The sequence below is a fragment of the Polyodon spathula genome, chromosome 11, assembly GCF_017654505.1.
Source record: "Polyodon spathula isolate WHYD16114869_AA chromosome 11, ASM1765450v1, whole genome shotgun sequence".
Taxonomy (NCBI): Eukaryota; Metazoa; Chordata; class Actinopteri; order Acipenseriformes; family Polyodontidae; genus Polyodon; species Polyodon spathula.
Genome location: NC_054544.1, coordinates 43,052,916 through 43,065,048, shown reverse-complemented (window position 1 = coordinate 43,065,048; position 12,133 = coordinate 43,052,916). Strand labels below are relative to the sequence as shown.

Here is a 12,133-nt window from a genome sequence, read left to right as displayed (position 1 = left end):
ATATCTGAAGAGCAGACTATTAATTATTCAGAGGCAGTTCTACATCAGCGAAGTCTATTAGTGTATTTGTGGCTAGAGGCTATTTCAATTTAAAATGGCAGCTATATTTAGATCTGCTACTATGCAGATTATTAAAACAGAGCTTGATGCATTCAGAGTATTATGTACTGGTGTGATCCCACAGTCTCCAAGTGGCATTTGAATGACATCTCATGAATGCTACTATGAATGATCTCTAAATAAACTGACTTAATAGTTCCTGCTATTTTTACAGAGCAACTTAGGCGTTCAAAGTATTTTTTAGGGGAACACGGCAGAGTCAAGCTACTGCTATTCTTTTAAAGTGGAATACTTAACATCCACAACATGAAGACACAGTTTTGCTCTGAGAGAGCTGGTTGGCTGGCTTTCAGCAGTGTTAGCAGGAAATCCTGCGAAAGCTGTACTCACAGGTCCAATTGCAAGGGCTCCTTTGCTGCATCAGCCAGTTCCTTCTGCAACTTGGCTTGCCTTCTCCTGAAAGGGCACAGAGCAAAAAAGTTAAATACAAGAGCTATATTATATAACAGTATTTAAAAATGGCACATTTTCCTCCTATGTTGCTATCTAGTCTGTTCAATAGCTTGTTATAACAAACGTTCATGCAAAGTCTGCTTGCATTAGTAGGTCTCCATGATTTAAATAATACAATCTAATCCACATGGGACAACATATAGGAAGCCAAGATTTTAAAACAGGCATCAATAAGAAATACAAAATGGGTGTCATTTTAAAAAGTATCTTATAGTATTACTACATCTAGCACTTCAGTGTCTTATGAAGTTAAATCAAGTAAATCTTGACTTTTGTGAGCTATAATTGTTAGAAGTTAGAGCTTCAATAAGGATTATAATCAGTGCAGCATTCTTCTTCACTGTTAAAAAAAAAAAAGCGGCTTATTTTCAAAATTTAGACAATTAAATAGCAAGATATCAGATGCAGGACGCTTTGGTCTGAGATGTGCCTTCTAGTGCCTGTGACTAACAGCTGGGACTAACAGCCTTCCACATTTCATTCAAGTCAAGGGACAACATAACCTTTTTTATATCTCGAGTAGATGGGTTAGCTGAGTTGAAGTCACACGGTCACATGATTAGTCACTCCAGACAAGCTCAAAGATTGGTAAAAAGAAATGGGAGCAACAGAGCCCAGAATTATTGCAAACAAAATCAAACAAAGGGAAATGACCAAGCTGTCACAGTCAACTTTGAAAAGCCTATAACATTGAAGGCGGCTCTCCCATGTAACTTCAGGGACTGAAAAGTAGGCCCTAGTAAGTAAGGACTAACAACCAGCCCCCACGTTCACCTGCAGTCCTTCTCGTTCTCGGCGTTGAGCTGGTTGGCCTCCTGTGCTTTCTCAGCCATCCAGCGGGAGACGAGCTCCTGGTTATCCTCGGTGGTGCGCCGCAGCTTCTCCTCCAAAGCGCTGAAGGTGATCTGCAGGGCGTCGTACTCGTCTTTCAGGGTCTGGTTGGCCGTCTCCAGGTCCTGCAGGTTCGAACGCAACTCTCTGCACTCGCTCTCCAGCTGGGAGATTTGCTGCTGGAACTCTGCCATCCTGCACAGCACAGGGACAAGAGTGAATGTTTCCTAAGCACAAATGACACTAATTTGGATATGTGACAGAACTGCATCATGGATATGTCCAATGGATAAAACAAGGTGTAATGTGTCTCTCGTCAAAAGAACAACATTTTAACCCTAAGCTTGGAAGTAAAAATCATGGTCTTCATTGCATTTAAGCATGCAGTTTTTACATTACTAACTCAAATGGTTTCTCATAGGAGTCTGTGACACTGTGGCAGCACCAGTTTTGTAAAATAAACTGTCATAAAATGTTAATTTTTCTTGTACGACATCCATGATGAATTTGTCAGAGGGAACAGTACAGCTGTGTAAGGAGTATGAAGCCAATGTCTCAAGGCATTACATTTTTATCACCTGAAAGTTCACAGGGCAGCAGTGGCGGATTTGCAATATCACACAAGCTCCCCTCATGGTGATGCTCAAATATAACTAGGCTTGCTACTTTTCGATTGTAATCGGTAAAGCTCGTTAAGCATCGAATTCCGAAAAAACTGAAATAAATTCATATAGGATAAACATTGGTAAAACCACTCGCTATTTTTTTTTCTTACCAAAAATTATAATTTAAAAAAACCATCCCGTCTCTGTAGTTTTTATACTTGTCTGTCCGGTCTCCATTCCACTCCGAATGGCTAGGGGTCGCTGGCAGTCAAACCAGTGTTCCTGAATAGGATGTGTAGCTTCACAGTCAGTCATTTCATCCTGTCCTGACAGATCGCTTTGGCTGAAGCAGCGATAGAATGCTCTCATTCGTTTAAATGACTGTTAATCATCAGACCGACTGTGCACTTTCATTTGCCAGCTACAGCTTGTCATTCAAAGCGCCCACTTTGAAATTAGCGTGTTGAGGTATAGGTAAGCGTTTGCAATTAGAGGTATATATGGTGACAGTTACTAGTTTGATTTGAAAATGGGGCGCAAGAGGAAAACACTTTATGAGTATTGTGCACAACACCCTGGCTGATGGCAGAAGTCTGAGCGGCAGGACGAAGCGGGCGTCTGCCTTACCTCCAGTGAGTCCAGCTGTGCCTAACGTGAGGGGCGGAGCTCGGAATAAGTGCAAGTTAGTTCTGTTCAAATCTAATTTTTTGTTCTGTACATATTGTTTCTAGTTGTAAATGTATGCTATTAAAGTCTATGTAATACACTTTATATGCTGCGTTTTCTACGGTTTATTTGAGACTTTTTTAAAATTTGTGTAGGATCTATTATCTACAAGGTACAGTTTCGCTGTGACCAAACGTTATTTCAATTAGAATGTTGGTAGCCATGGTTTTGTTGCATGTCGAATATGATATGCAACACAAAGGTCGATTTCACCCATGTTCTGCTTGAATTGAAAAATAAAGATCGAAAAAAAGGTCAACTCTTTCAAAAATAAACGGTCGATGTTAATAGTCAATTTGGCAAAAAAAAATAAAAATCGAATAGTAGCAAGCCTAAATATAACATATAATGTGTAAAAAGCTGCTGTCTACTTTCAAATTAATTTCATCAGTACAATAATTTAATTTAGCAGGTCAGACACAAAAAAAATGTTTTTACCTATGATTTTCATCTTTGACTAAACAATTATTAATGAATAGAGCTACAGTTTTACTGAATCACAAGATTCTGCACTGTAATTTAGATACTTTTGTCAATTTAGCCAGATTAAAAAGACTTCACCAGAGATGCATTAATATTATACACTGCAAGCTGTAGTGTGTGAGATATTTATAATGTCCTGTACTACTACTCACAAATTTGTCTGTATTATTCTGTCAAACTCAAATGGGCCAACAAAGTGAACTTGGAGGAATAGGAATCCATAAGAAATAGCAAAGGTGCATGAAAACATCATTACTACATTTAAACAAAGACTCGCCCACCCACCCACATTCTCCAATCACCAATTCATAGATCTCACATTTAAGATAATTTGTACTCACTTTGCTTCATTTGCCTGGATCTCCTTGTCTTTCTGTTGCATTTGGTTATTCAACTCAATGACACTCTGGGCCAGCTTAAAAACAATTATTAAATAAAGCATATATAAATCAGACTAAGAACACAGAAATGTCAGAAGAAAATATTCTCTAACTGAAAAGCTTTAATTTAGTTCATATTGGCATCAGTTAAGCTAACAACAGTCACGCTTATCCAATTTACTCTCATTTGAAAGAGGCAGTGTGGACTCGGGGTTAGAGCCGAGTGACTGGGAGGCAGTGTGGACTCGGGGTTAGAGCCGAGTGACTGGGAGGCAGTGTGGACTCGGGGTCAGAGCCGAGTGACTGGGAGGCAGTGTGGACTCGGGGTCAGAGCCGAGTGGCTGGGAGGCTGTGGACTCGGGGTCAGAGCAGTGTGGGAGGCAGTGTGGACTCGGGGTCAGAGCCGAGTGACTGGGAGGCAGTGTGGACTCGGGGTCAGAGCCGAGTGGCTGGGAGGCAGTGTGGACTCGGGGTCAGAGCCGAGTGGCTGGGAGGCAGTGTGGACTCGGGGTCAGAGCCGAGTGGCTGGGAGGCAGTGTGGACTCGGGGTCAGAGCCGAGTGGCTGGGAGGCAGTGTGGACTCGGGGTCAGAGCCGAGTGGCTGGGAGGCAGTGTGGACTCGGGGTTAGAGCCGAGTGACTGGGAGGCAGTGTGGACTCGGGGTTAGAGCCGAGTGACTGGGAGGCAGTGTGGACTCGGGGTTAGAGCCGAGTGACTGGGAGGCAGTGTGGACTCGGGGTCAGAGCCGAGTGACTGGGAGGCAGTGTGGACTCGGGGTTGAGAGCCGAGTGACTGGGAGGCAGTGTGGACTCCGGGTTAGAGCCGAGTGACTGGGAGGCAGTGTGGACTCGGGGTCAGAGCGACTTGGGTGGCATGTGGGACTCGGGGTCAGAGCCGATGTGGAACTGGGAGGCAGTGTGGACTCGTGGTCAGCGCCGAGGACTGGGGGCAGTGGTGGACTCGGGGTCAGAGTCCGATGGTGATGGGGGAGAGCTCTCAGGGTCAGAGCCGAGTGACTGGGAGGCAGTGTGGACTCCGGGTCAGAGCCGAGTGACTGGGAGGCAGTGTGGACTCCGGGTCAGAGCCGAGTGACTGGGAGGCAGTGTGGACTCAGGGTTAGAGCCGAGTGACTGGGAGGCAGTGTGGACTCCGGGTTGGACTCGGAGCCGAGTGACTGGGAGGCAGTGTGGACTCAGGGTCAGAGCAGAGTGACTGGGAGGTAGTGTGGACTCAGGGTCAGAGCAGTGACTAGGAGACAGTGTGGACTCAGGGTTAGAGCAGTGACTAGGAGGAGTGTGGACTCAGGGTCAGAGCCGAGTGTGGACTCTCAGGGTGTAGAGCAGTGACTGGGAGGCAGTGACTCCGGGTCAGAGGCAGTGTGGACTCAGGGTTTGAGCAAAGAGTGACTAGGAGGCAGTGTGGACTCAGGGTTAGAGCAGTGACTAGGAGACAGTGTGGACTCAGGGTTAGAGCAGTGACTAGGAGGCAGTGTGGACTCTGGGTTAGAGCAGAGTGACTGGGAGGCTGTGGACTCAGAGGCAGTGTGGACTCAGGGTTAGAGCAGAGTGACTAGGAGGCAGTGTGGACTCAGGGTTAGAGCCGAGTGACTAGGAGGCAGTGTGGACTCAGGGTTAGAGCCGAGTGACTAGGAGGCAGTGTGGACTCAGGGTTAGAGCAGTGACTAGGAGGCAGTGTGGACTCAGGGTTAGAGCAGTGACTAGGAGACAGTGTGGACTCAGTGTTTGAAAAGAGTGACTAGGAGGCAGTGTGGACTCAGGGTTAGAGCAGAGTGACTGGGAGGCAGTGCATCCTCAATGTTAGAACAGAGGGACTGATAGGCAGTGTGTCCTCAAGGTTCGAGCCGAGGGACTGGGGTTACTCTGGAAATTCTCATTCTTCTGTAGACTGGCACTAACCTCCCCACGCTTCTTGTGCAGCTCTGTCAGCTCCTCTTGGTGTTTGATCTTAATCTGGGCCATCTCCTGTAACAGGGCTTCACTCCGCACTCCATCATGACCAGGGCTATAGATACAAACACAAAGAAATACGTGCATTTAAACAGAGGAAACACATTGGAGCCTAGACCCCGTTCACACTACTGTGCTGGCCCAGGGTCACCTCAGGGCCTCCACATATTAGGTCTGCAACCCCGTTCACATTTGTAATTTAACACTAGAACCGCTATGGTGGCCAACTTGGCCCATTTTTTATTTAAAATGTTAATTACTCTTCCATTTTAAATCATGTGTGTATGTCCGTTTTTGACTTTTCCTAAATATATGAATTAAATATCATGACGCCATTTGATAGCCAGAATCGCAAAATGAAGTTATAAACAGTTCTACCTAGAACGATCACGTGGGTCAATCTGACCCATGCATTACAATACATGTCTTTTCTTTTTAATATAACGGAAGACATGCCTCCTCCTCCTCTAGCACACATTTTTTTTTTAATTTCAAGCCTTTGTTTGTAGACTACGAGACAAAGATTGCTATGATTGTGGATTTGTATAAAAAAATTTGGTTTACAGGCTTGCATGTACCAGTTTATACGTGTTTACACAATAGTATTCAATGGAACTTGTCTGCGTTTACAACACAGCTCCTGGATGCAGGCGCAGAGCTCATACGCTCCAGAGTACAATGCAGCTGTCATACCTGAAGTAGCAGTATATTTTCTTAATTTTCCTTCAGATTCACAGCCTTACCAATGATCCTTCAACAGTGGGATTTTTATCCAGAAAATGTGACAGAAACTTTAATGGTTCACAGATGGAGGCCAATGGTAAGGTAATTTTGTCCTCGTAAGGGCAATTTATTTCATCGGTGCAAACTGGGAGCTTCCACAGCACAGGGGTTGAATACTTATGCAATCAAGATATTTCATTTTTTTATTTTTCTTAAAAATATTTCCCAACATAAAACCAGTGTCACCTTACAATAATTGATTCTGAGTTTCAGTGTTTAAAAATAAAATATCAAACAGAAAGAAATTTCAATGTACCATTTGTAATTTGGTAATATGAGAGAATTGGTCAGGGGTGAATACTTTTGCAAGGCACTGTGTGTGTGTGTGTGTGTGTGTGTGTGTGTGTGTGTGTGTATATATATATATATATATATATATATATATATATATATATATATATATATATATATATGAAACCCCAAACATAGAAGCCAAAGGTCCTTGAATGCTTGTTATTACTCCAATTTGGTTTTCCAATTAACAAATTATTAGAATGATTATCATTTATTAATATGTCAAATAAAAGGCGCATACGGAAATAATGTAACACTGTAAAGACATATTTATACTTCTTAGGGCTCTCAGTTAAGTCTCAAAATAGCAATCGATTAAGTGGGCACACAAATTACAATAGATGCACTGCTCAAGGTTGTGTTTCGTTCACTGTTATGTTATCTCTCCTACTCATTTCATAACCCAGGGAGCTGCTACTTGAACCATGTCATAGTTACTTGCCCTACAGCCACATCGGGGTGACATCAGGCCAGAAAGGAGTACGCAGACATGCAGTACTGTCAAGTGAAACAGACACTGCGGCGCTCAGGGCGTTTATTAGACAAACAAAAGAGTTAAACAAAAAACAACACACGGCACTTTGGGCCAAAATAAATAGACAAACAAAACAGACTAACACCAAACAAACAGTGGACGAACAGACAAACAAACACAGCGCGTTAAAGCAATTGTTATATTTACTTTCTTTTAGTTTTTAATTCTCCTCTCCACATCCGTTCTCCACTCACCGAACACCCCAAGTGAGTAAAATGTGCATCTATATATACTTTTGTGCCGGGATTAAATTGCCAATTAACTATTCACTTGAATCCTGGCACGTGAACTAATTTGTGCAGTCCCGTGCTCACATACTTGATCTGCATGTGAAGTGATTATGCAACCCCCGTGCCTAAATACAACTATACATTTTAAATCACTCGTGCTACACAGACCGATTTATATCCCGTACACCAACATCTAAACACCACACGCAATTTATGCCCGTTCTGTCACAATTAAATTTCATTCTGTCTAATCTCATCTCATAATCTCACAATTGCATTGTGACAAAACAAGCCAGCTGACGCTGAGCAAGTTTGTGAAAGGGTTGTAGATGGTGCTGAGGGACACTGGCGACAACGACGGGCGGGCTTACAGACAACTTTTGATGTATGTTTTTTTTAAATTTGAGAGGCATTGAGGCAAGTAGCTTGGGCACTGCATCAATTTCGCGCTCTGCACACACATGCCTTTGACTGGATTATTTGAGTTTGAGAACAGAATATGAATAAATACCACCAGACTTTTTTTCTGCTGGCACCCTGCACTTTTTTTTCAGCTTTAGTCTGCAATTGTCACGTGTCTGTAACAAAACAATGAAACTGAATTTGATCACATTTCACATCTGTAAAGCTGCTCTATTTGTTTTACAACATGTGGTCATGAATATAAAAATTAATGATCATAAAGTTGTGTTTTCAGACGAATACTTTATACAACGAACCCCCTAATATAGTAAAAAAGTGTAATTTAAAAAAATAAGACACATTGTGACAAAGTTTGGAGATCTATCAGCTACTAAGCACAGGATGAGCATTGATGGGTTGAATGGTCATCTCATGGTTGTACTTTGTCTTATGTTCTAATGGCCCCTTGCCCTCCCACTATATTCTACCCTGCCTTTATTCAACTGTCTAACATACATGCAATTCTCAGCAGAGAAGCCAAGTACCCATTCAGGAAGATATGCGGTCTTCCTCTGAACAGATGAAAACTGACGGTGCAATGCAGACTGTGGGTTGCATACCTGAGGTCATGTCTGCTGTGGCTGTCAAATTTATCAGTCTGAAGCCTCTCTGAAAGAACAGCTTGCAGCTCAGACTTTTCCAGCAGTCTATTATCTACAGGTGAGAGAGGAAGGGGTTAATCAATCTGGTTATTTGTGCACAAGTTTCCTTGGCTATTCACAGATTTAACCACTGTGTCCAAGTTTCTACTATAATTCCCCAGTCTTCTTACAGGGAAGCTATACGCTCTAAATTGTGAGACAAGTTGTTTAACTATACTTGGATATTCTTGATAAACAGTATGCTATTGATTAGCATTGCATAAATCACAGAAAGCAACTGCAGAGAAACTAGTAGCACAAACTGCCAAGAGAAGGGATTTAAAAAAAAAACAAACACACATTATTTCAAAGCATAAATCAAGCATGCTTTGTTTGAAAGAACATTTCTGCTGCTGTTTGGTCTTTGCTTCAGCTGGTCTGCTATGTCTCTTGCAAGTGCATTCAGTCATTTGATCGTCATAAACTGATATATTAAGAATGCAGAGGGGTGACTCCGAGATGCACAGTAAGCTGCATTGGGCCATATTTCCAACGTAGCAGGTCAGACTAAGAAACAATCAACATGAGAATTCTTAAGAGACCTCCAGTGACACTAATTCAATATTAGATGCTACTTTTCCCAAAGCCAAAAGAAGTTTTTCTCCTTTCAAAAAATAGAAGTTAATGACTAAAATATACTTTTGAAAAAATGGACCATAGTATCAAAAAGCAAAGTTTTCCTGTGGGAAAGTGCCACTCAGAAAGTGTTCTAGAAGAGTGTTTTGGGTAGTGATAACAGAATACTGAACCATAGTAAAACCTGGAACCTACATTGGTGTATAATCTCCTCAAAAGCCTGTCTCTGAACCCGGTCTCTTTGCTTCAACTGCTCTGCTATGTGTCTCTTCCAGGTGCACTCAGTCCGGCATTCTACCCCAGACATTTTTTTATCTGAAAATACAACAACAGAACTCAGGAAGTAACAAACCAAATCAGGTCTGTATTAGTAATGAGTGCGAGATATAACAACGAAAACAGCAAAAACTTAAACACAATTTTAGAAATAATCTGAATATTTAAATGGTATTTTGGCAATATTACAGTATTTGTCAATTAATTCCTCGACTCCTCCCACACGATTTCAGCCATGTCACCGTGGTAGCATTTGTAGTAACTACCTGTACCATATGACTAGTATCAATAGTATAAATGTATTATAAATATATATATATATATATATATATATATAATATATATATATATATATATATATAGGGCTATACCATAATCATCCACGGATCCCTGTTGAAGATTTTGGGTGCCAGGGAGCATTAATCCTCTCATCGATGTACGGTTATCTATTGTTAGTGCCCTGACTAGATACTTACTCCATAATAAAACAACTGCTCCTATTAATGCGAACTGAGGCTTCATGCGAATATCAGGTCACTTGGTCACGCATGTGTCTATTCATTACAAACTTAGTGCTTGTTTTGTTTTTTTTCACTGTGACTGTATAAGAAGTTCTTGTTCACGCCAAGTACGCAACTCTGCGCCTTGAGGGGCCCGGGATAGCGTGATGTGTAGCCGGACAAAATACCCCGTCACTACAGCGCCTGTTTATGAAGTTCCTGAAAACGTAAAATCGACGACTTAATTAGCTGAATCAAATGTTTCAATATTGAAATTGAACTTTATAATATTAATTATATCCATAGTAAAGAAGGGTATTAAAGACAACGTAATCTTAGGCACATATAGTCGTGTATATACTCACGACAGTCCCTGTCAGGGAACTGCGATCGTTAGCTCCGAGCGAGATCACTTGCTTTCCCCCCCCCCTCCAGGGCACTGTGCCCCCAGGCTTATTTTACTCTGAGCTAACAGGCTGCTTAGGGAATTTTATGCTTCCATTAGAAATAAAGATGTAGAGAAAGTACAGCACTTCCAGATCAGTCTGCGAGCTGGTTTCAAGCGCTTTTTGAATGATCCGCCGTACATTAATGGCTTTGGGCGTGTGCCTAATTTTGGGGCATTTGTGCGGGTATTACATTTGGATCAAAAGTTTCAATTAATAGTTTTAAAGTATTAACTATATTTTTAAGCAAAATGCTAAGCTATAATTCATAACCCTTAGTGTTGACATCAATGTTGCTAAACACTGTAACAATGACACTCAGTCGAATCCGTGACTATGACGTACATTCCATTATGTGGAATTAAAACAAAAGCCTGAAATTCAGTCGACCACAATACGTACTACTGAATAACAGTTAACGCAGGAAGTACTTGTTGGTACACTTTCAAATTCAAAGGAAGTTACCGCCTGTGTGTGGCTTTCCTCGCCCAGTGTGATGCGCCTGCTTGCCTTATCGAGATCGCTACATTGGTATTAGGAGTGGATGCAGATACCCTAACTAGGTATCACAATTTTCATTCCTGATTGGGCGGATTTTCAGGAAGAAGCGGGCGAGTTTGTGTAAAAATAGTATGCAACCCTGGCTACGATGGTGCATGTTTACTTAAATGTTATAGGCCAGGAATGCTTTAAATAGGAAGGAACAGAAACTTCAGTTCCATGTAATGGAGAACCAATTCATCTGTTATATAAAAATAATCATTTTTAATTAATTATTCTTAAATGTAATAGCAATAGATACATATCAAATAAATTAACAACAAGGAATCAGAATCATGATAAAATACAAAATGCATACACACAAAAAGAAGGGAATGCAGAATAGGGATGTAGGAAAAGCATCAAATAATATTATGAAGAAGCAGCTAACAGTTGGGTGCACAACAGCAAGAATATCAAAGATACAACTAACAGAGAGGAGATCACTATGGGTCATGAAGTGGACACAGTACTTCATTTAGATTCAGATTCACAGAAAGCATTACTATGCAAGGGGCTCAAGTTTGTTTCGACTCGGGACATATAACTCCAGTCGCGGTCATCTACCCACATTGACAGGCTCTATCGCTTATGTGTGTGTGTGTGTGTGTGTGTGTGTGTATAGTAAATGATTGTACTTGTTTTAAGGGATTCGTAGCCCCTTTTAAACAGACCCAGACACAAGAATTGAAGTTTTCATAGCACATGCCATTAATTACACTGAACAAAAATATGAACGCAACATGTAAAGTGTTGGTCCCATGTTTCATGAGCTGAAATAAAAGATCCCAGAAATTTTCCATACGCACAAAAAATTTATTTCTCTCAAATTTTGTGCACAAATTTGTTTAAATCCCTGTTAGTGAGCATTTCTCCTTTGCCAAGATAATCCATCCACCTGACAGGTGTGGCATATCAAAAATCTGATTAAACAGCATGATCATTACACAGGTGCACCTTGTGCTGGGGACAATAAAAGGCCACTCTAAAATGTGCAGTTTTGTCACACAACAGAATGCCACAGATGTCTCAAGTTTTGAGGGAGCGTGCAACTGGCGTACTGACTGCAGGAATGTCCACCAGAGCTGTTGCCAGAGAATTGAATGTTCATTTCTCTACCATAAGCCCCCTCCAACGTCATTTTAGAGAATTTGGCAGTATATCCAACCTCTCTCACAACCGCAATCCGGCTTCTTCACCTGCGGGATCGTCTGAGACCAGCCACTCGGACAGCTGATGAAACTGTGGGTTTGCACAACCGAAGAATTTCTGCACAAATTGTCAG

The 12,133-nt window shown here is 41.7% G+C and overlaps 1 protein-coding gene across 2 annotated transcripts in view; it reads right to left on the bottom strand.

Moving 5' to 3' along the window:
• LOC121323000 (autophagy-related protein 16-1-like) overlaps window positions 1-9,400 on the bottom strand; it is a 32,980-nt gene extending 23,580 nt beyond the window's left edge. For both annotated transcript variants that reach the window (XM_041263703.1, XM_041263704.1), the window contains exons 1-6: window positions 9,282-9,400; window positions 8,430-8,523; window positions 5,515-5,620; window positions 3,560-3,633; window positions 1,348-1,599; window positions 451-516 (exon numbers count right to left, since the gene is read on the bottom strand). In XM_041263703.1, coding sequence (XP_041119637.1) covers window positions 451-516; window positions 1,348-1,599; window positions 3,560-3,633; window positions 5,515-5,620; window positions 8,430-8,523; window positions 9,282-9,393 — 704 coding nt within the window. In that variant the 5' untranslated portion in view covers window positions 9,394-9,400. The remainder of the gene's footprint in view (window positions 1-450; window positions 517-1,347; window positions 1,600-3,559; window positions 3,634-5,514; window positions 5,621-8,429; window positions 8,524-9,281) is intronic.
• Window positions 9,401-12,133: the final 2,733 nt, after the last annotated feature.